This window comes from Antennarius striatus, chromosome 11, assembly GCF_040054535.1.
Source record: "Antennarius striatus isolate MH-2024 chromosome 11, ASM4005453v1, whole genome shotgun sequence".
NCBI classification, from domain to species: Eukaryota; Metazoa; Chordata; class Actinopteri; order Lophiiformes; family Antennariidae; genus Antennarius; species Antennarius striatus.
The window spans coordinates 4,646,407-4,671,480 of NC_090786.1; the positions used below are offsets into that span (position 1 = coordinate 4,646,407).

At 42.5% G+C, this 25,074-nt stretch overlaps 3 protein-coding genes across 5 annotated transcripts; all 3 read left to right on the forward strand.

Moving 5' to 3' along the window:
* Positions 1–1,614: 1,614 nt before the first annotated feature.
* On the forward strand, positions 1,615–9,266 carry LOC137603546 (sialin-like). Its single transcript, XM_068327114.1, has 11 exons — positions 1,615–1,800; positions 2,298–2,494; positions 4,074–4,307; positions 4,862–4,949; positions 5,062–5,148; positions 5,257–5,375; positions 5,585–5,743; positions 6,385–6,517; positions 6,620–6,767; positions 6,887–6,977; positions 7,460–9,266. The coding sequence occupies exons 1-11, from the start codon at positions 1,716–1,718 to the stop codon at positions 7,595–7,597; spliced, it is 1,479 nt and encodes a 492-aa protein (XP_068183215.1). The 5' UTR covers positions 1,615–1,715; the 3' UTR covers positions 7,598–9,266.
* A 219-nt stretch (positions 9,267–9,485) lies between these two features.
* Positions 9,486–17,453, forward strand: LOC137603804 (sialin-like). 2 transcript variants are annotated; one of them, XM_068327574.1, is made up of 11 exons: positions 9,486–9,614; positions 12,302–12,498; positions 13,090–13,323; positions 13,756–13,843; positions 14,070–14,156; positions 14,340–14,458; positions 14,639–14,797; positions 15,185–15,317; positions 15,419–15,566; positions 16,326–16,416; positions 16,857–17,453. In XM_068327574.1, exons 1-11 carry the CDS (start codon positions 9,533–9,535, stop codon positions 17,046–17,048), a joined length of 1,530 nt encoding a protein of 509 aa, XP_068183675.1. In that variant the 5' UTR covers positions 9,486–9,532; the 3' UTR covers positions 17,049–17,453. The 2 variants fall into 2 exon arrangements, with proteins under 2 accessions (XP_068183675.1, XP_068183676.1); XM_068327575.1 differs by lacking the exon at positions 9,486–9,614 and adding an exon at positions 11,868–12,037.
* A 2,771-nt stretch (positions 17,454–20,224) lies between these two features.
* On the forward strand, positions 20,225–24,682 carry LOC137603483 (elongation factor 1-alpha 1). 2 transcript variants are annotated; one of them, XM_068327000.1, is made up of 8 exons: positions 20,225–20,288; positions 21,632–21,801; positions 21,935–22,114; positions 22,205–22,501; positions 22,837–22,987; positions 23,093–23,349; positions 23,617–23,851; positions 23,959–24,682. In XM_068327000.1, the coding sequence occupies exons 2-8, from the start codon at positions 21,658–21,660 to the stop codon at positions 24,081–24,083; spliced, it is 1,389 nt and encodes a 462-aa protein (XP_068183101.1). In that variant the 5' UTR covers positions 20,225–20,288; positions 21,632–21,657; the 3' UTR covers positions 24,084–24,682. The 2 variants fall into 2 exon arrangements, with proteins under 2 accessions (XP_068183101.1, XP_068183102.1); XM_068327001.1 differs by having other exon boundaries at positions 20,256–20,322.
* The last annotated feature ends 392 nt before the right edge of the window (positions 24,683–25,074 follow it).

Genomic DNA, 25,074 nt, shown 5'->3' on the forward strand with positions numbered 1-25,074 from the left:
CTTGATATTGGAGCAGCATCCTGTCCAAACAACACAACGTTGGTTCTAGATGACATTTCAGCAATTAGGTAAGCTTGTTATGTAGTATAAAGTGACATAGAACAATACCGCACTCCTTGTTTTGATGCAGTGCTTTTCTATTAAGACAAAGAGCAATAACCAACAAGATTCTCTTTTTTCCTGATATAAAAAAAGAATCCTCTACAAAATTCAAATATTTGCTCGCTTATTATTGTCGGTGCACAACCTACCTATCTGGAATATGCTGTTTTTACCGACTTGTCGTGTTGCTGGTTGAAATTGTCTGAATACTGGCAGCAGGGGTAGCTGAAGACAAGTCCACACAGTCCAGACCTGGTGACCTATCCAAATTCATGCATAAACTGGAGTGTGCTGTTAAAATTATCATTGTTTCGTAAGGCCTTGAAGGCGGCTTGTTGCAGGTACACAGAACGGTGTTGGCATCTTTATCTTTAACTTTTTCTATTGAGAATGTTGCATGTTTAAACTAGTCAATGAAACTATACATTTTGGGCCCTACAGGCAACAATGGTGTTGAGTTTGAAATAGGTGAGAGGTTGATATAATCCTGTTTGCTATTCATAGGCTTATTTTTGTGTGTTGTATTGTAATTGGAGAGGAACATGGAAAAGGTAGAAAAGTGTGGTGAACAGATAGGCTTTAAGGGTCTCCCTTTCAAAAGTATGACCCCAGTGCATTCGTCAATTGTTTGCTGTTTTCCAATTCGTGGTGAAACCACTTGAATGATTCTAGCAAACTCCCATAATTTTTTGTTTGTATTCAAAAGTCATTTCTGAGTATGTCTGCCTTAATTCTAAGAAAGTCAAGTCTGGAGAAATACAAGACTTGCAGGAGAAGTAATGCAAGAAACCTTCATAGACACCATCCAGGAAAGGAGCAGGGGTTTAATTAGATCAATGGAAGTACCAGCTTGAGTGCGTCATGGAGCCATTTTTATAGACCTACCCAGAAAGTCATGAACTCCAAGCCTGAAAATATTAGTTTGACAAGTTTAGTGTTTTTAGAACAAATAAGAGATTTGACTTTGCAAATTTTGTATATGTAACTCCATCATTTGTATTTACAATGCCATTAACTTATACTGGTGTTTTCTCTTTCCACATATTTATTATTAAATGTAGTCCAGCGGTTCATTTACAAATAATTTCCATTTTCCCTCGCTTAATTGATCTTATTTCCCACAATACTGCTTACTATCTTTTGTAGTAGTAGAACTTCATTGATCCCTTAAGGAGGTTCCGTCAGGGAAATTAAGAAATTACTTCCTCGGTTTCGTGTGTGACTACTGTTTTAGTGAAATTTAGTCAGATTTGGTAAAAATATAAATTTAGTCACATTTAGTGAAAATAAAACCTTGTCACGTGACGGCGTTAACTTGTGTCGTGTATATTTTATCGTGTAGATGTCACCTGACCACACTCCTACTATTGCGAAGGCCCGCCCCTCCCAACATGTTCCCTGACGTTGCCTTTGTGTGGTCACGTTGAGCTACGCGGGGCAATGATTGGTTATGTCTGAAAAGAGACGTCAAATAAACCAATCAAATATTGAGGAGGGCGGCTCACAGCGGCACTAGGGTTTTGACTTGTAAACATGCCTTCAGATTTCTTGCGCTGCCAGCACGGATACTGCGATGCTGTGACAACAAACATTTTTGCAGCGTCGATTAATAAATGGAGCGAAGCAGAATGAACTCAGATGAGGACGAGCAGCACACACCGCTGCTTGAACAAGGAAATGAAGACAGCGTCCGAAAAGGTTAAGATTAGCAGTGAAGCTAGCCGGTGGCAGTTTGGATGTTTTTTTTCCTCTTGGAAAAGAACTTCGAACTTAAGTATGGAACTGTTTTTGGAGGGCCTGTTGTTATTTGGTGAAATCGTAAATTCTATCTTCTCAGGAAGATGTTGCGCAATTTATACAATTACTTAAACGCCTTAAAAGATAACTGTATAAACTGAAATGTAGCATTAAGCTAACTATTCCTTGTTGGTTCCTGAGCGCGTGACAGGACCTGCAAGTAGAATCGATTGCCGATTGAATCGATTGGAGTTGTTTTGGAAACTAAAAGAAAAGAAATGCCAAGAGAGTTACGCGATCCATAACGGATCCATAACTTTTCTGCAAAATGTCAGATATCATAATTCATGAATAATGTACTGTTAAATTTGAACTGTGAAGGTTTCCGTGAATTACCATTTCAGCACACAGTTTTCAGTATTATCTCTCATCACTTATGTCTCTGTTTCCCTCTGCAGCCCCAGCATGCTGTTCGTCACGCTATGGCCTGGCTCTGCTGAGCTGTTATGGTTTCTTCGTGGTCTACACCCTGCGGGTGAACCTGAGTGTAGCCTTGGTGGAGATGCTTAACAACACGCACCAGTCCATCACCAACCACAGCAGCTCTGTGTGTCCTGCTCACGATTCGCCTCCACGGCCCGTCCACAACCACACGGTGAGTGAGAAAGAGCCTGCAGTGGAGAACGAATGAAAGATGAAAACTTGATTGACTTGAAATCCTTGTAATTAGAACGTCGAGTAAAGGTAAGCTGTAATTAATGTGTTCCTTGTTTACTCTCTTAAAGTTATTTTAATGCTAAAATCTTCTGACATTTGCACGCAAACCTTTTACAGACTCATAAGCTTCCAAATGGCCCCATATTTTTCTACTGTTTGCTGTTAATGAAAAAAAGACATGTCAGGATTGTGTGAAGAAGTCTGGAAGAGTTTGTCAGTTTTACATGAAGTGATTCACCCCCTCGCTGAATGGTCCCTGTCCAGATATTGATTTTTTAATTAAAGGTTGGGTAAACGTGATCATGTGGGATGTTCTGATGTAAAAAGGCAAACCCACAATCCACACTGACAATCTTTACCATGTGAACTGATTGAAAGTGAGTGTTCCTCTGTGTGTGCTAGCCTTTGTCCCATTGACGTTACCTGTTAGTACTGCACTAAGGAGGAACATAAAGCTGCAAATAAGGCATAAGACAACTTCAACAAATTAACTGATTTGAATAATGAAAAGATGTGTTTGAATCCAGAATTCAATAGCTTTTCTTGCATTAACAGATCATAACTACATTACTGGCATTGTACTAAATATCATGTTCAACGACATACTCAGACCATACAGTAAGGGTCTGCTGTAGAGCACCACTACTTGGACTTAAGATACAAGATATGTACTGTATATGTAATAATATGGTTCACTAAGAAATTCCCTATCATGCATCCAATGTTGCAGACATTCAGTTGTTTGGAAAGATTATCCATGTATAAGAATTGGACCCCCCCTTGTCTCACACTGTTGCTGACCCCAAACAGTGCTGAGACACTGCTGCGCCATTTTACCTGCTTAAGGTTAGAGTAAGTAAACGTGAAGCCAGGATTCTCACAAAATCACAAAATATTTTAATGTGTAAACACACAGATCAGTGCCACGTTTGGCTTTCAAACCAATCTGGTTGTGTGAGGAGTTCATAAACTCGTTTATCCTCTCCATCAGGATTCTTTTCAGGACTTTCGACAGTACCCAGGCTAACACAATGGGCTGGAAGTTTTTAGGACTATTTTACCAGCCTTGTCCTTCACTAATGGGACTAGTAGTACAGACAGAGTCTGGTAACACTCCATGAACCATAATTCCGGTGAAACATATAGCAAGGAGAGGAGCTGTCCTCAAACTGGCATATTTAAGGTGCCACTTGTGACACGGCTGACTAACCTGTCATTCTGTTGCCAAAATTCGGCAATGTTGTCTATGCCAGGCATTCAATTTACAGTACATGTCAAAGACGTTTTACTATTGTTGAGAGCTCTCACTTCCTTCCAGAAATCAACAGCGAAGTTGGTCAGTAGCTTTTTAGCCATGGAATCAGCCCTCATGACTTGCTGATACTTAGAAGCAGATGGCATATTTATAACTTGCATTAGTAGAGTTTCTTGTACTCAAACTTGGACTGACACTTTTTAACAGCGAGGTTTATGACAACTTGATAATAATTTCTCATTCTCAACTCATTCTCTCACAGGCCAATGTGTACGACTGGGACTCTGTGACACAGGGATGGATCTTGGGTGCCTTTTTCTATGGCTACATCACGACACAGGTGCTCGGGGGCTACCTGGCCAGCCGCTTTGGAGCCAAGTGGGTGCTGGGCTTAGGGGTCCTGGTCACTGTCATTTTTACCCTGCTCACCCCTGTGGCTGCTGACCTGGGAGCAGGTTTCCTAATAGCGGTCAGGGTGGTGGAAGGGATAGGAGAGGTAGGATCAGCCACATGACACATTCACATCCATAAGAGTAGCGTTTATAAAGTTCTAGACCACATGTGTCAAACTCAAGGCCCGGGGGCCCAATGTGGCCCGCCACATCATTTTAGGTGGCCCACGAAAGCATCAAAGGTCAAAAGTGTGCTTTGACCAGAAACTATATTTCCCACAATGCAGTAATTAATCCCATTTTAACTTTGACAAAAGTTTTTTCTTTATTCACTTGGATAGATGGTTCTTGATTGATGGAGTTCTGTGGGTTTCATAACCTGACAGCATGATTTGTAACAGATTTTTTGTATGATTGTAATGTTTTTAACTTGAGTAAGTAATAAATTCAGAGTTATTTAAAATTAAGGAATAGTTACATATACAGTATGTTGCATTACATTGAGTTACATTTACTTACATTTATGAGTTACATCTGGCCCTTTGAGGACAGCTGTTATGCTGATGTGGCCCTTGGTGAAAATGAGTTTGACACCCGAGTTCTAGATGGCCAGACTCTCTTCTGCATGGCTGTTGAGATTGTTGTGTTCTGTTTTCAGGGAGTCACATACCCTGCAATGTACACCATGTGGGCATCATGGGCCCCTCCTCTGGAAAGGAGTCGACTCCTCACAATTACTTACATTGGTGAGAAAACTGGTGACATTGGCTGTGAATCAGGCCACATCCTGGTCTGAGCAGGTCAACAGACTAACTGAATGAACAGTCTCCATTAAACACAATGTCTTCTCCATCTCAGGAGCCCAGCTGGGGACGGTCGTCGCTCTTCCTCTCTCTGGTGAAATCTGCTTCTACCTGGACTGGAGCTATGTGTTCTACATTTTTGGTAATAAAAGACACAGTCTTCTGATGATCAAAATCAACGTGTCTCCTTACTCTGTAGGATCTAGGGGATTTTTACCAGATAAATTGTCGGTCATGTCTTTGTGTCCAGGTATTGTCGGCCTGCTGTGGTTCATCTTGTGGGCATTTCTGGTCTCCAACAGACCTGAAACCCACCCACGGATATCAGAGATGGAAAGACTCTATATCACCACATCACTAAAGAATGAGGTGAGAAGTCAACAGCCAAACTACATGTTCCTCAATGCTACAACAAACAACTTCTGGAAAATGTGAAGCACAGACAAATACACTAACAGGCTGTGATTAATATTTTTAGTTCCCCTATTTTTATTTCCATGCACAATGAACATTTAGGCGGTCGTTTCACATTCATCGTTTCTTAAGAGTCTGTTGTACTTTCAACTCTGGTGTAACAGCTCTCCAGCTCAGCACACATCCCCTGGCGAGCCATAGTGACCTGCAGACCACTGTGGGCTATTGTTGTAGCTCACTTTTCCTTTAACTGGACTTTCTACACCCTCCTCACCCTCCTCCCGACCTACATGAAGGACGTTTTGGGATATAGCATACAGCAGGTGAGATCACTGCATTTGACAAGCATGTGTCCTTTATGGTCATGTTTCCTAAAACCTTCTTGATAGATTTTTTTTTTTTTTTAACATCTGGTGCGGTGTTTTGTGTGTCAGTCTCAGTTATAATTGATTCGATACACCATCACTTCAATCTCCTGCCCAGTTTCACACCCCGTCTGCCCTGGAATCCCAGTTTACTCCCACTTCTTTCTCTCCCGTAACAACCCCCGAGTTGAACACTTTTTTTTCTAAAATCGAACTCTACCTGCCCCTCGGGCAAATCATTCACCACCATGGACAGTCATTGCTATTTTACATTACATTGAGTTAAATTTAGTTACATTTATAAGTTACATCTCACCCTTTGAGGACAGCCATTATGCTGATGTTGCCCCTCGGTGAAAATGAGATTGACACCCCTACTCTAGCATAACAAAATTTGCTTAAACCAGCAGGGGGCAGCATTACCTGACTTTGACACCCCTGTTCTACATTATGACTGCCCCTCCCGCTGCCTCTTTCAAACAGGTTTTATCCCCCATTAAACCCATTATCTGTTTCCACATGTAAAGCGACTTTGATTCTTCAGAAAAGCGCTGTATAAAATGACTTATCATTTTGCTATTATCTCCTGTCCACAATAGAATGGGATACTATCGGCTCTCCCATACCTGGGCACCGGTTTAATGGCTTTGGTGGCCGGCCAGTTGGCTGATTACCTGCGAGAAACCTGCCTCTACAAAACCGCCATTGTCAGGAAAATCTTCACTATTATTGGTAAGGAATACCAACAACTGCTGACTTTGACTTGGGACATCTAAAACATAATTATTAGCACCTTCTGAGGATGTTTTCACAGCTGTTGTGTTTTTTCTGTAGGCACTGTCGGGCCAGCAGTGTTCTTGATAGCAGCAGGTTACACAGGCTGCAACTACACCTTAGCTGTGGCGTTCCTCACCATCTCCTCCTCTCTGGCTGGAGCAGCATCTGCTGGCTTCAACATCAACCACCTTGACATCGCTCCCTCGTAAGAATGACTAAGAATCATCGAAATAAGAACCTAATGTAAAAATATTAAAACGATTCTTAAGAAGAACTTGATAATTGTGTGTGAGCTTGATAATGATGATGATCCTGGGTTTGCAGTTATGCTGGTATCCTCCAGGCGATCACCAACACCTTTGCCACCATACCTGGAATGGTGGGACCAGTCATTGCAAGATCACTAACCAGAAATGTAAGAAACTCATGTGCAGGTTGCTCCTCTGCAACAAGTAGTTTTGACTTTAGCATGTTGCTCCATTTGCTATCTGCCACCAGGGGGCGAACTCCTCTATAAAACATGACACAGTCAGGCCCCGGGGGTTGTTTGATGATTTGACACCTGCTGTACAGGATAGTTTCACACACATACTGTATATGTGTGAGAAACATTTATTTGTGGATAGATGAATGTTTTGTCTGCTCTTTTAAAGTTTTTTCATGTAACCGTCGAGTGTGCAAATATCCAACAGTGATACAAGTACAAGACAAAAGTGTAATAAGAGCTTTAAACTTGAAGAAGTGCTCACAGATCAAACTGTTGCTTTTGTTGCAAAAGACTAAAGATTGTTTCTCAGACCTTAACAGAATCTCATTGATGACTCACTAGTCAGATAAAAAAGCTTTCAGTTCTTTTGTTTATCTTTCCCATACTTATTATCATCTGTGCTTCTACAGAACACCTTGGAGGAATGGCAGACTGTTTTCTACATAGCTGCTGGCATCAACGTCTTTGGAGCAGTGATCTACACTGTGTTTGGCCAAGGAAATGTGCAGCGCTGGGCCATCAACATGGCCTACTCTCAGAAAGACTGAGGAAGGAAACAATCTCCAAAATCCCGTTCAGCAGGAATCATCAAATTCTTAAAACTCTTATGGTGGATTCAGGGGGTGGTTAATGACCCCTAGAAGTAATCTGGCTGCACCGAGGGTTCTCAAACCACAGTTATCTAACAGATGTCTAACAGTCGTATCACATTTTGAAAATGTTCTGTGCAGAAAGACATGCAGTCACAATGAACAAACAACCACCGGAGCTATTATGCTATTCAGAGCAGGTAAATAGGGTATGTTAAACTGTTCCTACTGTTCAGGTTGGATCATTAGATTGCTGAGCCACTTGGTGTCTCTTCCTTAAGACCACTTTTATCTTTCACATTTTATTAATCGTTAAGGTCATACATTTTTGGAGACGATTAATGTCATTTTATGGGGAGATTTGGTGGGAAAAAAAGGTTTTAATATTTTGCTCATAGCATACAAAAAGGGCATTCCAAGAAAAATCCAAAAGGTTTACACTTTTCAATACTGTGTATTGCTCCCTTTAACATCAACTACAGCCAGAAGTATTTTGTGGTAGTTGATGATAAGGCTTTGCATTTTCTCTGATGGTAAATGTGCCCGTTATTCTTGCATTTGACAAGAATTCTTGTCAAAGAATTCTTGACAAGAATTCTCGTCAAAGTTCCTGTGAGTTCTTGGGCTGCTTTGTTTGAACTGTACACTGGAGATCCCCGAGGAGTCGTGTACCTTTCAATCATAGGCGTTTTTGACTCCTCTACAAGTGTGACGTCTATGGTTTGTGGCCAAAAAGTTCAATTTTTGTCTCATCATTCCAAACGATTTGGTTCCAGGAATTTGGAGGATTGTCTCTGTGATGTTTGTCATATTGAAGGCATGATTTTTATTTTTTTTATTTTGGGTGTGTGATGCTTTTTTTTCTTCTGGAGACTTGACCATACTGCCGATTTTTCTTCAAGCTTCACCCAAACTGAAGTGAAAGAAAATATTTAGTGTTTTCATTCACATTCTCTGCAAAATGGCCAAGAGATTATTATTTCTGTAAACACATATTTACACATGTGTAAACCTATAAGCAAAAGTTTAATTTTTAGGCTACTTTGTATTGTCGCAAATGGATGTTTGTTTTTTAACCTTTAATGGAGTTAAGGGAATTAAAACAACATACCTCTTTTATTCTATGTAGCAGAAATGAACTTGTGATGATGCAGAGACCATGACACTTTCAGTACTTAACGTGAAGGAGGGATGACGCTGTTGTCCAACGTAAAAAAGGGAAAGAAAAATGTGCTGTAAAGTCGTTGCTGTTAGAACGCCTTGTGTCATGCAGATGATTTGCACTTTGTGTCTTCTCAGGGGTCTCATGTATTAAAAGGGATGTTTTAAAATGTGAATTGAATGATGATTAAAAAAAAAAGTTCTGTAATTGTAATCACAGTTCTAGCTGTTTTAATTTCTCAAATGTTATTCTACCAGGCCCCTTGTTTAAGTTACTGTCTCTAACGTGTCCTTTTTAGTTGTGAGAATTAACCAATAAATTAATCATTTATTGTTATATTATAACTTGGGATAATGCTATAAAATTATAATTGATTTTTATTACACAATCTTCAATCAGATGGGAACAGTTCAGAACACAAATTGTACTGTACACATTCCGGAATTTTCATGTATAAAATCATGAATTAAGTAAATCAGATGTGTTGGGAGCTTTATTTTTACTCTCTTGCCTCTCCGGTTTGATCCCATGTGTGCATCACGATATTATAATGTTTTGTTTACATGCGTGACGGGATCAGCACTTCCTGTCTGGTGCTCGTCTCGTGACGGTTTATCGCGTCTCGCGCTGAGTCCATCCGACCGGAGGCTCCAGGTGTGACTCCGCTCCTGATGCTGCTGGTGGAGACTCCGTTTGCTGGGCTGATGCTGTAGTGGAGAGGGGCCCCACTCATGGATCTGTTCGGGGGGGACACGGACGCGGAGGACCTGGAGACGCCTCTGCTTCGAGGACACGAGAACAAAACTAAGAAAGGTTAAAAGTGCCTGATTCTGTCAGCCAGAGTCTCACCTCCTGTCTTATATATGCTTTGTTTTCTCTTTGTTGCTTTTATATTTTTAATTTAGGTGATAGTCTGCTTGAGCTTTACTTCAAATTCAGTTTGATAAAAAAATATCGCTTTTAAACATCTGGGACAAGGAATATACGTCTAAAGGTTTTAAACACCGATCTCTTTATGACTGAAGGTAAAAAAGAGTCGTAAATGTTAATTGTAGAATGGAAGTATGACAACCTGCTATGAGGACAAAGTCCGTTAATCAGGTTGATGATCATACAGTTTTTTCTATTCAAGCAGGCAAAGAGAAGAGTCATATCTCCAACTAGAAATATTTTAAAGACCAAATTTTTCTTTTAAATGCAAAGCTAACAGAATCAGAGCTGATTTTATTTCAATTTCTGCAACACAGATGCGTTTCATATCTCTATATAGTTTTAGGGACCCCCGGTGGTCTTATTTAACGACCGCATGGCCAGGTTACTTTTCACATATGACTGACATCCAGCAGAAAATGACTTCCCATGCTTATTCAGATGCGAGCTACTTATAAAATGACCAAGTAAAATAGTACTTTGCATAAAAGTATGAGCCCATATTGAACAATTCAACACAATTAACTGCAAATTATTTGTCAAAGCCTGAGTTTATTCTGATGACTTGCAGTGACAGCAGCTGCTGACAACCAGCCTCAAACACACTTATAAATGACCATCAGTCGTGGTGGAACAGTATTTGAACTTATTCATGTCCAGCTGCATGGAAAAACGCCTTCATCTTCTAGACAGAGCACTAGAAATCTTTGCAGGAACCTCCCTCGACTAAGTGATCTCACATCAGTGTGTAGCAAACACACATGATTTCTTTCATATTGAGCATTTTATTATTATTTTATTAGTCAACCTCTGTGCCTCGGTGTCTGCGCATAGTGCGCTCACTGCGCTGAAAAGAGGAGGGAGGGGCAGTTCTTATAGTTTAGTTTTAGTTGATTTATTGTAGCATTGAAGAGTAAATATTTTTAATTTATATTTAGTTGTGTTGCGTGTTTTTAAGGGATTCTGTGTTGCTTGACTTCCAATTTTGGGAAATACTGATAATTTCTAATAAAAGGATGAAAAAGTCAATCAAATAATAATTACAATAACACACTTCGATAATCATCGTGGAAAAACAAATTCCTCTTCCCTTTCTGTATGAAAGTGTAAAGTTTTTCTTTCGTACTTGGTTCATGTCCCCCACTCATATTTATACTTTATCTTAAGGCAAAAACTGGAGTGCTAAAAATAGTGTTAGTGTTTCCGGTTTAGCGGCATTGTCTGCGCATGCGCTCTTACCTAAATCCAAGAAAACGTCAGATGTCATATGATTGGCTGCCCTAAATGTCAGTCAAAGGACGGGACGAATGATAGGTTCATATCTATTTTAATGTCATTCGATCTACCAATCGGTAAGCCAGCTTGTTAGTATTGCTGTTTAGCAGCTGTGTGTGCGCAGGCCTAGCCTGGTAACTTCAAGAAGTGATCTGATTGGCTGTCATGAATGTCAGTCAAGTGACGGAATGGACGTCATGTGATCTATTCTTCCCGTCCCTTCGGGGTTGGCCGGTCGATCGCCGTCGGTGTATCGAGCATCCCTGGAACCGGTCCTGACTTGAAGTGATTTAACTTGAAGTTAGAGAAGCTACTTAAAAAAAAACTATTAACGTTACACTTGTGCAGTGACCTCGATCCCAGATCAGTTTGATGCAGGTCCCCGTGACGATGGTCAGCTGCATGCATTTAAAATAAGCCCAGACAGGAAGTACAGAACACAATGAACATATTGAACATTTTTATTTTTTATTCCAAGAGGTTAAATAACACTTTTCCTTCCAACACACTTCCTCATGATTTCAGCAACGTTGATTCCACAAAGTTCAGGTTGACGCTCCTTCAATATTGTGAGTCTTTTGGGTTGTTGGATCTTTGGGTGAGGTCTCAGCAGTCCACCCCTATCTGGAGGAACAATGAAAACCAAGAGTCTGGACATCTGTGGACCAATGGTTTGACAGACGAGTGCATGAAGGTGTGGTTCTACCCACCAACATATGTAACAAAGCATTATCTGGGGGTATCTTCCCAGACAGTTTTATCAGCATTTACACTTTGGATCATATAAAACTAACAACATGGATGAAAAAAAAAAAAGCCCGTCTCAGCTCACACACACACAATTGCACAATAAACATTAACACCTGTCAATGTTTTGCAATCTCTAAGAAACTCCCCATCAGTCAGTTTGAAGTAAAGAAGCCTCTTGGACCAGAGGGGAAAGGTTTCCGTATCTTTAAAAGAAGCTGTTGTGCATTTTATTAAACCTCCATCGTTTATCATGACTAACGTGAAAGACAATCTACACAAAGGTAAGTTCTCTGTTGTGTTTGGGTTTTGACTGACGATTACCTGACAAACAAATATGAGGTTGAGACGAACAGCTCTAGGAACCGTCACTGTTTTACCATCTCTTGGGCACTAAAGATTGATCATGATAACCGACTATTTCAGTGACTTAGAAGATTGAAGGTGGCTAAATTAAAGTTGTAGCCCAACAGAATTTACACTGAAGTTAAAAAATGTCCATATCTTTTCTGCAAAGGTTGTCTCCGCATCACTTGTTCTCTCTGCAGCCCCAGCATGCTGTTCGTCACGCTATGGCCTCGCTCTGCTGAGTTGTTTTGGCTTCTTTGTGGCCTACACTCTGCGGGTGAACCTGAGTGTAGCCTTGGTAGACATGCTTAACAACACGCACCAGTCCATCACCAACCATAGCAGCTCTGTGTGTCCTGCTCACGATACGCCTCCACGGCCCGTCCACAATCTCACGGTGAGTGAGAAAGCCGGCAGATGATAAACAAAGATAAGAAACAAAAAATCTCCAACCCCTAAAACTGGAATTACCAGAGAGAATTAACTACAGTAATGCTGTGATTGTTCCTCCTGTCTGCTCATGTTTGTTTTTTATTCAAGCCATTCATCTGTTGAAAGAGTTCTTTCAATCCCACACTGTACCTGTTTAAGACCAGCTAGCCTCAAACCTTCCCATGTGAAAGCAACAGTTTGATTGGCAAAGGAAGGCAACAACAGTTTTCCAATGTTATAAAAAATTAACCAGGTGCATACAACACTCTGGACTTGTGACATTACATCACCAGAACTGGTATATTACAGTGTGTACAGTGTAACCTGTTTTAATTACAGTATGTATGAATTTACAGTACTGTATGTATGAACTGCTGTCACAGGAATATAAAAGCATTTCGGTAAAGGTCATGTTGGGTGCTGCTGTTGTTGAGATGTGCTGTTTACGGGGCTGTGGTGGTAGAACGGGGGGAATAATTACTGTTATGATACTGTTTTTAACAGTGGGGCTTCATGATATCTTGATACTGAATTCGCTCAACTCATCCTCTTCCAGGCCAGTGTGTACAACTGGGACTCTGAAACACAAGGCTGGATCTTGGGTTCCTTCTTCTATGGCTACATCACGACACAGGTGCTCGGGGGCTACCTGGCCAGCCGCTTTGGAGCCAAATGGGTGCTGGGCTTGGGAATCCTGGTCACAGTCATTTTTACCCTGCTCACCCCTGTGGCTGCTGACCTGGGAGCAGGTTTCCTGATAGCGGTCAGGGTGGTGGAAGGGATAGGAGAGGTAAGATCAGCCACATGACACATTCACATCAGTAAAGTGGCGTTTATGACGTTTTAAACAACCAGACACTCATCTCCATGTCTGGTGAGGTTCCAGTTACATCCCGCTTCAAAGCGGTGACGTATTGTAATTGTCAGTGTTCCCGTGTTCGTCCATTCGTTTGTTCGTTAATAGGTCCACCAAATATCTTCGCAACCGTTGCAGATAGAAAGATGAAACAAAAAGCACATTACTCGGGCCGCAAGGGGGATGAAAATGAGATGATGATCTTGACCTTGATCTACCTATGCACTAGCTTTGATCAATGGTCAAACTAGTGCATAACTTTGAATATCTACCCTGAAGCTTTGACCCTGACCTCCTTTTAAAGTAGGTCAGGATAAGTCGTGGGATGTTGCAGTCTCTGACTGCCTTGTTTTGTTCTGTTTTCAGGGAGTGACATACCCTGCAATGTACACCATGTGGGCATCATGGGCCCCCCCTCTGGAGAGGAGTCGACTGTTCACAATTACTTACATTGGTGAGAAACACACACACAATAACACCACATCAACATAATAGGTTTATAAGTGGATTCCTGGTGTCATTGGGGGTGTATCAGGGGACGTCCTGGTCTGAACTGCATAAACATCTCTATCAAAGGAACTTGATTGAACCACTTCCTGCATGGTGTATTCCTTTATCGTAAGTTATCGCTCTGTGTTTTGACCATTCAGTGGTTTCACAAAATGTCGTTTTCATCTCAGGAGCCAATCTGGGGACGGTAGTCACTCTTCCTCTCTCTGGTGAAATCTGCTTCTACCTGGACTGGACCTACGTGTTCTATGTGTTTGGTAATAATGGGGGAGAATGGGGGACTATTGGAGAGATCTATTGGGGTAACTTTTATTGGGGTAACTTGTGATGTCTGCGTAGCAATTAGCAATATGTGTTTGGGTTTTCTGATTTAGTCTGAGAGACAGAGAGACTGTGGCCTGTGACAAAATGAAAGCTTGTCTACGTGTCTATGTGTCCAGGCACTGTGGGTCTAGTGTGGTTCGTCTTGTGGGCCTTTCTGGTCTCTGACACTCCGAACACTCACCCAAGAATATCAGAGAAGGAGAGACTCTATATAAATGACTCACTAAAGCATGAGGTGAGAAACTAGAAAACAGACTGCATATCCTTACTACTCACACACATTTGTTAAAATTCATATTATTGTACTATTATTGGACTATCTTTGGAAATACTGCATTTAGGCAGTCATTTCAGTTTCTTAGGTTCGTAATAAAGAATGTTCTAACGAAATAAATTTCCAACTTGTATGGAACAGCTTTCCAGCTCAACAAACATCCCCTGGCGAGCCATAGTGACATCCAGACCACTGTGGGCCATAGTCGTGGCACACTTTTCCTTTAACTGGACCTTCTACACCCTCCTCACCCTCCTGCCGACCTACATGAATGATGTTCTGGGTTTTAGCATACAGCATGTGAGATCATTGCAATTATTTTTATCCATATTTTTTATATTTTTATTATTATTTTTCAAGCTCTGACAGTTGAAGTTGGTTGAAGCGATTTCACCTCTCAACTTTTCTTCAGTTCCGAAGAAGTTTTCAACAAGGCTCTTGGGTGAGAGGTGAAATATCTTCAACAAACTATAATTAGAAAATCCAGTGGATTTGTTTTTTACTCCTCTTGATTTATCTCAAACCTGGACACAAACATCACTATCAAAGAGTTCAGCTACTAAGACTAGTTTTAGCTCTTAAAATGGATCTTTAAAATGATCTCAACGTCACAGATTGGTTTCTGGTCACTGATGCTGTGCCTATATTGAGTTGACATTAAATTATATTATCTCCTGTCTATAATAGAACGGGATATTATCAGCTCTTCCTTACCTGGGCAGTGGTTTTTCAGCTTTGATTAGTGGCCAGTTGGCGGATTACCTGAGGGAAACCCGCCTCTATCGGACCACCATTGTCAGGAAAATCTTCAACACTGTTGGTAAAGAATCCCAACAACTATGGGCTGTGGTTTGGGACAGTCAACAAACCATGTCTAGTACTTCAGAGGATGATGTCACAGTTCTTATATTGTCTCTGTAGGCACCATCGGGCCAGCAGTATTCTTGGTAGCAGCAGGTTACACGGGCTGCAACTACACCTTAGCTGTGGCGTTCCTCACCATCTGCACCTCTCTGGGTGGAGCAGCATCTGTTGGCTTCAATGTCAACCACCTTGACATCGCTCCCTCGTAAGAATGACAAAAATCACCCAAATAACCCCTAAATGCAAAAGTACCAGTGAGTTACTGTTTAAGTAAATCTTTAAGGAGGACATTCATGGAAGTTACTTGCTCTCTATTTGAACTTTTCTTGGGTAAGAAGTGTTTATGAAAGTCTTTTTGCCTGCCAGGTTTTTGCCAGGTTTTAAGCCTTAAAATACAATAATGATGCTGTTTGAAAAAATAATGCATGACTTTTAGGAGATTCTTATGTTATCAAAAGGAGTTTATTTTTAGCTTTCAATAATATTGGGAACTTTATTACATCCTGCTTCAAAGCAGTGATGTATTGTAATTGTCAGTGTTCGTGTGTTCGTTCGTATGTCCACCAAATATCTTCGCAACCGTTGCAGATAGAAAGATGAAACAAAAAGCACATTACTCGGGCGGCAAAGAGGATGAAAATGAGACGATGACCTTGAGCTTGAGAAAGCTAGGTCAAGGTCAAATTTCCACTTTTGTACACTCAGGAAATAGAAAGACAAGGGAGAAGGCCAGTGTAAGATCATAGATCAAAGGTAGTGCCTTGATCTACCTATGCACTAGCTTTGATCTATGGTCTTACTCACACTGGCCTTCTCCATATGCACTAGTCTATAAACTAGTCAGGTACTGCTTTCAGGGTACTCTGACCTACCCTGAAAGTAGGTCAAAGTAAGTTGCGGGATGTTGCAGTCTCTGACTGCCTTGTTGCTATTTGGATTGATCACAAATACACTGTGTCTGCAGGTACGCTGGTATCCTCCTCGCGATCACCAACAGCTTTGGCACCTTGCCTGGCATGGTGGGACCAGTCATTGCCAGATCGCTAACCAAACATGTAAGAGACACATGTACAGTGACTATTACATCTATTCTATTGATAGTTTGGTACAGTGGGTTTGATCAAAGGTACAGATTTAGATCTAAACATCATGTTAACAAATAATGCTAGTCATCCTGCCTGGTTTCATGTCAGACATGTTGTTAAACCAGCAGGCAAACTCGGGCTATCATTTTCCTGTTTAAATGTACAGTATACTGATTGTGGCAGTTGCTCTACTTCCTGTTGGCCACCAGGGGGCGAACTCCTAAGATAATCAGATCTGATCTGTGCACCCACATATACTGTAAATGATTTATTTCAGGGTAATATTTTCTGTGTGGAATTTTGGATTTACTTTCGTGGAATTAGAAATTAAGACTCAATTTAAAAATATAGGTATATATCAGTCCTTTTATTTTTCCTTCCAATACTCATAATCACCTGTGCTCCACTAGAACACCATAAAAGAATGGCAGTTTGTTTTCTACATCGCTGCTGCTATTAACGTGGTCGGAGCAGCGATCTACGCCTTCTTTGGCCAAGGAACGGTGCAGCCCTGGGCCGTCCCCACGATTCCCAACGCCAGGAAGATAGAGGAAGAAGTCAAGCTCCAGCCACGAGCAAAACCAGAATCATCAGATTGCTAAGACTGTCATGGACTCAGGGAATTGTTAATGATGGCACTGGCAAGTGAAACATAGCTGCTTGGCTACAGGCCAGTATGGTTGATTTAGACCTAAGAGCTAAGCTACGCTAAGTTAGCCATGGTTTTGAACTGCAGGGTAAATAAGCTATAAAGGATGTCCCCCTGATCTTTTTGAAGTTCAGGTTCTATTATTACTTCCAAAGGGCAGTAATTAAATTGTGGTGATGCACAGATCATATTTTTTAACATTACAAAAATGTGAGGCTGTTGCCAAACTTGTAACGCCAAAAATGAAATGAAAGCTATGTTTGAAAGAGATTCCTATTTTAAAGCCTTGTTTCATTTGGAGGACGTTTGACTGTTCAGTTGTTTTATCACCAATATAATTCTCTTTACACACACATGAATGTGCTCTCCTGTATATCAACTTCTGTTAAATAATGAAACTTATATTTAAATAAAATGTAAAAAGTTCAAATAAGAGTAAATTGGTGTATGCACTTTACAAAACAGTTAATAGGAAGAATATTCAAACCCATGACCAAGACCATAGATCAAAGCTACCCTGGAAGTAGGTCAGGGTAAATCACGAGATGGTTGCAGTCTCTGACTGCCTTGGTTCTTGTTTCTGTCTGTTTTAGTTACATGATACACACGTTGTTGGGCAAGACACTTTACCCTCCTTGCCTCCAATGAGGCGCTCGCTGGTGTGTGAATGTGTGTGATTGTTCCAGTGGTTGGCGCAGATTGGCAGCCACGACTCCATCAGGCTGCCCCAGGGTAGCTGTGGCTACACACGTAGCCTCCTCATCATCAAGTATGAATGAGGAGTGAATGAATAATGGATCCAATGTAAAAGTGACTTGAGTGTCCAGAAAAGCGCTGTATAAATCAAATCCATTATTATTATTATTATTATTATTATAATAAGAACAACGCAATTATATGACAGGCCCTCTCAAGAATCATCCTGAGGTGACATTGTAGTTCTGTGGGGGGCCTGATTCGGTGTCAGGGGTCAGCAGCCTCGGTTGCCATGGGTAACCCTTTTCCTCCAGGTAAGAGACATCAAAGTCTCAAAGCCATCAAAATTCGCTTAGATGTTTTGTGGATGTTTTAGAGTGGATCAAAGGATGGCGACAGGTGAGTTATCACGAGCCGTTTCTCTACCTACCACATTACAATCTGCTGCTCAGGTAAGTCAGGAACCGACCCAGAACATTTTGCCTCCACATCAGAAATGTGGTCTGTAGCATCACGTCTATGACGTCTACATCTATGATGCAGTCTTTAACATGTTGAAACAGTAAATCATTATGTGCACATGACAAGATCACGTCAAGAGAAGAATATTCATACCATTGCATATACCTATATAAGAACTGAAATCAAGAACTGACATCCAGCCATTTTGCATGGTTTCCTTGATAACAGCTAAAACTGCCTTAGTTCTTACATCAACAACTTGGGCATTGTACTGTTTAGAACAGCTCTTAGGCATTCCAAGTTTTATTTTCTGTTTATTCATATGATGCACATGTTGTTCACCTCTAACAGAGGAAATAGTATGTAGGACAACACAAATACATGACAGGCTCTCTCAGGGGTCATCCTGAGGCGATGTAGGCGCTGGAAACAGACTTTCAGCAGGCCTGTGGTCATCTCCAACCATCCTCTGGTCCTGCAGTGTGCCCAGTTGAAGTTTATTGGGGGGGGGGGTGTTAAGGGGTCAGCAGCCTCGGGTACCATGGGTAACTCCCTGTCCTCCAGATAAAAGCCATCGAAGTGTCAAAGCTATCAAAGTCTCCTGTGATGTTTGGTGGATGTAGATAGATAGATAGATAGATACTTTAATAATCCAAACCTTTACTCTACCTATCACGTTACAGTCTGCTGCTCAGGTAAGACTCATCATACATCCGCAAGTCAGGAACCGACCCAGAACATTTTGCCTCCACATCAGAAATGTTGTCTGCAGCATCACACATGATCTGGACAGACGTTAGTGTATCTATGACGCCGTCTTTAACATGTTGTAACAGGTTATCTCCAGGGAAATTGACAAATGGGTAAAAGCCATTTCAAGGCGAGTCGCACTGACCATCTCCTCCCTTGAATAGAAAACCACCGTTTGCGAAGAAAAAAAGTAATGCTGGGATGTGAAAGCATGAATGATTTGTTATACTGTACTGCAGATGTGAGGGTCAATTAGGTCGTGGATGTGTGTGTGTGTGTGTGTGTGTGTGTGTGTGTGTGTGTGTGTGTGTGTGTGTGTGTGTGTGTGTGTGTGTGTGTGTGTGTGTGATGGATTGGGACACATAACTGTCTCGATATGAAGGGACACCTAAACACGATACAGAAATATTTAATTCTCTGTGAATTAATGCTGCACCCCCATCAATGGGATCTAAAATACCACCAAAATTCGGACCGAGTGTCTTCTCAAGGATCAGACCGCACAACGGTAAAAATGTCCGTCCGACAGAACCCGGAAACCGGAAACGTGAGAGGCTGTTGAAGGGGGCGGAGTCAGAGGAAACCTTGGGTTAGGTTAGCGCCAGAGATGCTGTTACTATGGTAACAAACGCAGAGGATCAGTTACTTCGCTTGGTGAAACGGACCCACACGATAAACAAAAGGTACTTTACTGTACCTTGTTTTATTACCTAAAAAAACAGCACATCATTGTAAACTGTCACTGTGGAAACTTTCAGGAATTGTTCAAAATCACTGATTATATATATATATATACACACACACACATACATACGTGTGTGTGGAAATCAGGCAAACCCTAGAGAGTAAAACATTTATAAAAAATATTTAAATATTACCCTATTGAGTAAAGATCTTAATAAACGACTCGTCTCTTACTCCCACCTGTTTCCTTCTGGTATTTTTACAGACAGGTAGACGGACGCGCGTTGACGCATGGGCTTTAATTTAATCCAACTATGGATTGTCTGGAAAGGTAAACTTTATAAACTGATTATTTAAAAAAAAAAACCCAACCCAAACGTTTATGCCCTCCATAAATGAAATTCCACGTGCTGCGGGGACGCGCCCGGTCACGGATGCTGATAAAACATTTTCAGCAACTTCTCCTGCTCCCCGTCCGTGACGCTGTGGAGCGGCGGGTGCGCGCAATTACGCAACAGCCCCTCCCGTTCAGTGCGCTTTATCCAGACCAGCGGCTCTCCTCCCCGTTGCTGCAGCCAACCTGCCACCGGACAGCTCTCAGGTACAACCATCAAGCATGAAATCGTTCACCAAGGGTGGGTTTTTGCTTTTAGTTTCCATCACTGAGGACGCTCCCTGGTTATTTTGGTGATGCGGGGAGGATGAGGGCGAGCGGTTGTTAGTCAATACGCATCCCGGTGTCGGTAAACGGGCAGATGGAGCAACATGGCGGAGGGTGGATTCTTCCGTTAAACCGTTGTTGTAACACTTCATTCATCACGGTTCTGCTAATATTCCCTCGTCCGTTCTGCTCGGTGCTGTTATTCCCGAGCGCGCTGCGCGCAACCGGCTCTGCTGCTGCATGTCCGTGTGTTTCTGTCGGAGGGATGAGATCATGATGCGCACGTAGGTAGTTGTCTGTCCTGTGTGTGTGTGTGTGTGTGTGTGTGTGTGTGTGTGTGTGTGTGTGTGTGTGTGTGTGTGTGTGTGTGTGTGTGTGTGTGTGTGTGTGTGTGGCCGAGTTCACCTGAGGATCAAGTGGGTTTCATGTTACAGCCGAATTAAAACCACCGGGCTTCACTGTCCAGGGCGAAGCAGAGCCGGATCAGATAAATCCTCTTTCATTCGACTCGTTTAAAAGAAGACTTTGTAATGCTTTTATAAATGGTGCACATTATCGTCATGACACTCCTGCAGTGTGTGTGTGTGTGTGTGTGTGTGTGTGTGTGCGTGCATGCATGTGTGTGTTTGTGTCATCCTCTGCGTTAACCTGTGTTGCAGTGCACTGCAGTGTCTGACAAATGGCTGCTACACCATCAGTGTGGACTGAACCAGACAAAATGGTGGATTCTGGCTGTGCAAAAAAAAAAAAAGCAAAAAAAAAAAAGCTGTAACACACAGATGTGGTTTGTGAAGAAGAGGATGTTGACGTTGGAGCATCAGGGGTGTGGATGGATGCAGGAGCAGGAGAGAGGAGGGGCGGAGGGTGGCGTGATCGGTTGCATCTCCAGCAGTCATTGATCCAATTCCATATCTGAGTTGCGCCGTTACCATCTCCACATCCAGTTAGTCAAGGAAGCGTCCCTGTCCGTGAGCACAATCAAACACATGTGTGTGACAGGACAGACAATCACCCCGCTTGTTGAATGGCTGGTGGTTGAGAGGAGTCTTCCTTCATCTTATTCCCCAGAGCAGCATTTCTAATTCTGTCTGCGCCACGTTCTCCCAGGGAGGCGTCGGGAGTCTGCGCACATCTGTCCAATCTCCAGCTGTGTGATTTTTGTAGCTGTTTCAACAACACACTGTCAATCATAATCATCAGCGCATGAATGATTTGTTTCCTGTCCAGGAGAGCAACAGTACCCCCAACACACACTAACGGCAATTTAACACTGCTTCTTACAGGACTGACTCTCTAGTCTCCAGTCGCCATGGGAAAGGAAAAGCTCCACATCAACATCGTCGTGATTGGTCATGTCGACTCCGGCAAGTCCACCACCACCGGCCATCTCATTTACAAGTGCGGGGGCATCGACAAGAGAACCATTGAGAAGTTTGAAAAGGAAGCTGCAGAGGTAAGAGGATACAGGCGTGGTGGTGGAGACGCCATCTCGAACCAAACAATGTCCTCTCTTCCTTAAGATCAAGAACCCCCAACCCTCTCGCTAAAAAAAGGGTAAAACCTGTATTGACTGTGCTGTTTCTCAGATGGGGAAGGGGTCGTTCAAGTACGCCTGGGTGCTGGACAAGCTGAAGGCAGAGAGGGAGCGCGGCATTACCATCGACATCTCACTGTGGAAATTTGAAACCAGCAAATACTACGTGACCATCATCGATGCCCCGGGTCACAGGGACTTCATCAAGAACATGATCACTGGGACCTCCCAGGTTTGTAACAGAAGGATGACTGGCCATCGTATAATGACCCTTCTTCAGGCTCTCTCCAGCCGTGCTAATATCTGATTTTCACATCTCCAGGCTGATTGCGCCGTGCTGATCGTGGCGGCCGGCGTGGGCGAGTTCGAAGCGGGCATTTCTAAGAACGGACAGACCCGTGAGCACGCTCTCCTGGCGTACACTCTGGGAGTAAAGCAGCTCATCGTGGGCATCAACAAGATGGACTCCACCGAGCCCAACTACAGCCAGAAGCGCTACGAGGAGATCGTGAAGGAAGTGAGCACCTACATCAAGAAGATCGGCTACAATCCCGACACGGTCGCCTTCGTGCCCATTTCAGGTTGGAACGGAGACAACATGCTCGAGCCGAGCCCCAATGTGAGTGTGACCAAAACAATTGTGATGGAAATGTTACTACAATTATTTGGACATTTTTCATAGTTCATAGTTAGTTCATAGTTACATTTGAGAAATGCAGAAACGCCAAACAGAGGAATTCCTCTTTTCATTCAGGGGAACAATTAAGCTGTACTTAAAAACCCCTTTGTTCCTCAGAATGTATGTACAGGTGACTAAATTCAGAGTTTCTCTTCAAATCTGTTCCTGGCTTGTTTGAATGGTCAAAAGGTTTTCGGAGGTACCAGCGGATGGATATTCATGCCCTGTCCTTGCAGAATTGATCAATTTAATCAAGTCCATCTTCTTCTCTCTAGATGACATGGTTTAAGGGATGGAAGATCAATAGGAAAGATGGGAATGCATCAGGAACCACACTGCTGGAAGCTCTGGACGCCATCCAGCCCCCAACTCGTCCCACCGACAAACCTCTGCGTCTACCCCTGCAGGACGTCTACAAGATTGGAGGCATGTAGTATGAGCTCAGTTTTTGCTTCCCAGTACAGGTTTAAACTAGTTCTGTTCATCTCATTCTCATTCGTTGACAATTTTCTGTTTTGAACCTCATCTCAGGAATTGGAACAGTGCCAGTTGGCCGTGTGGAAACAGGTGTACTGAAGCCTGGCATGGTGGTAACCTTTGCCCCTGTCAATGTAACCACCGAGGTGAAGTCGGTGGAGATGCATCATGAGGCGCTGACCGAGGCGCTCCCCGGCGACAACGTGGGCTTTAACGTGAAGAACGTGTCAGTCAAGGACATCCGCCGCGGTAATGTGGCCGGAGACAGCAAGAACGACCCGCCTCAAGAAGCTGCCAACTTCACCGCTCAGGTAGGCGCCAGGAGCGATCCATTTATAGACACAAACCAGGAGTGTGATTTAACGTTCCAGTCCCAAGACAGATTTATTTTTGGGCCTGATATCAAAGTTATCTATGAATCTGTAAAGACAGGTGGATCATCACTCTGCAATCTAGTCAGTTCTCGCCACACAACCTCGCTCGAGACAAGTTCTCTAGTCTTGACTGTCAAAGAAAATCACTGCACTGATCACTCAAAAAGCAAACAGTTGGTTCTTTACAGGAAATTCTCTTTGTAGGTCATCATCCTGAACCACCCTGGGCAGATCAGTGCTGGCTACGCTCCTGTTCTGGACTGCCACACAGCTCACATCGCTTGCAAGTTTGCGGAGCTGAAGGAAAAGATTGACCGCCGCTCTGGCAAGAAACTGGAAGATAATCCCAAATCCCTGAAGTCTGGAGATGCTGCCATTGTTGACATGATCCCTGGCAAGCCGATGTGCGTCGAGAGCTTCTCTGAGTACCCTCCGCTCGGTGAGTTCAAGAGGCAGATTTGCTGACAGTCTTCTTCCCCACATCAAACACTCCGTTATAAAGTCCAGCCAGATGAAATCATTCTAAAACACCTCTTCATCTCGCAGGTCGTTTTGCTGTGCGTGACATGCGGCAGACCGTGGCCGTCGGAGTTATCAAGGGCGTGGAGAAGAAGGTCTCCACCACCGGTAAGGTTACCAAGTCCGCCCAGAAGGCCCAGAGGAACAAATGAATGTTGTGCTACTCTGCCGACCCGAAGGTCTCCCAGGGCAGGACATCAGTCATCCAACGTCATCCTACAATTGGCTATTTCAACGTAATTATCAAAGACTGGTTAATCATCACAATGCATCGCAAAAGCATTCGAAGGAAAGAACAAAGTTTAGAGTCTTTGAGGCGGAACTCCAGTCGCCGTTTCAGCGGTTAGATTATCATTACGTACAAAATAATAAGTGTTCACTGTCGAACGGGTTCATGGAAACATTTCTATATGAAGATGTTAGACAATTAGAAGTACTAAAATATATCACTGTCACTTTGTACATGTTGTCTGGCTTTTAGTGTGTTTGCAATGACATGGCGCTCAGTAGGAGCCTATGACAAGATGTTACAGCTCTTCTGCGTAGTAGCTAATGTAGAAATTGGTGATTTGTTGTGTTCAAGCTTTAAAAAGCACTTAAAGCAAACGTCCCAAATGTGTCCTTGCAGAGGGACTCGGGGTGAGTGGGTGAGGGTATGGGGGGGCTACCTGTTAATTCTTGAGGCACTTTGATTGGAAAAATTTGCGAACTTTGCACTTGACTGGAAGAAGCTTAAATTGGAAAATGCTACCGCACCTTACTGTAAGATGGCATGAGCATCTTTGCAACATTAAACATGTTTCAACCAATGTTGGCCAGCGGTATTTATTTTTCAGTGTGCTTTACAGACAGCGCAGCACGCACCTTGAAGGCCTTAATTCTATCAAAGTCTGACAAAACCCCCTTACAATTTACCTTTGTACCCACAAGATGCCGCTATTGGCAGAGGAATAAAGGAGTTGTCAGTAGTAGACAAAATGAAGGATGACCTAATGGTTATTTAATGTGGAAAAGGCAGTTCAAACGACCGCTGTCACACCTGGTAAATGTTCACATTACCAAGACACTGGGTGTCAAGTTCTGTAAAAGAACAGTTTATTTTTTTTCTCTTTTCATCCAAGATCAATCTCACAAGATATTCAG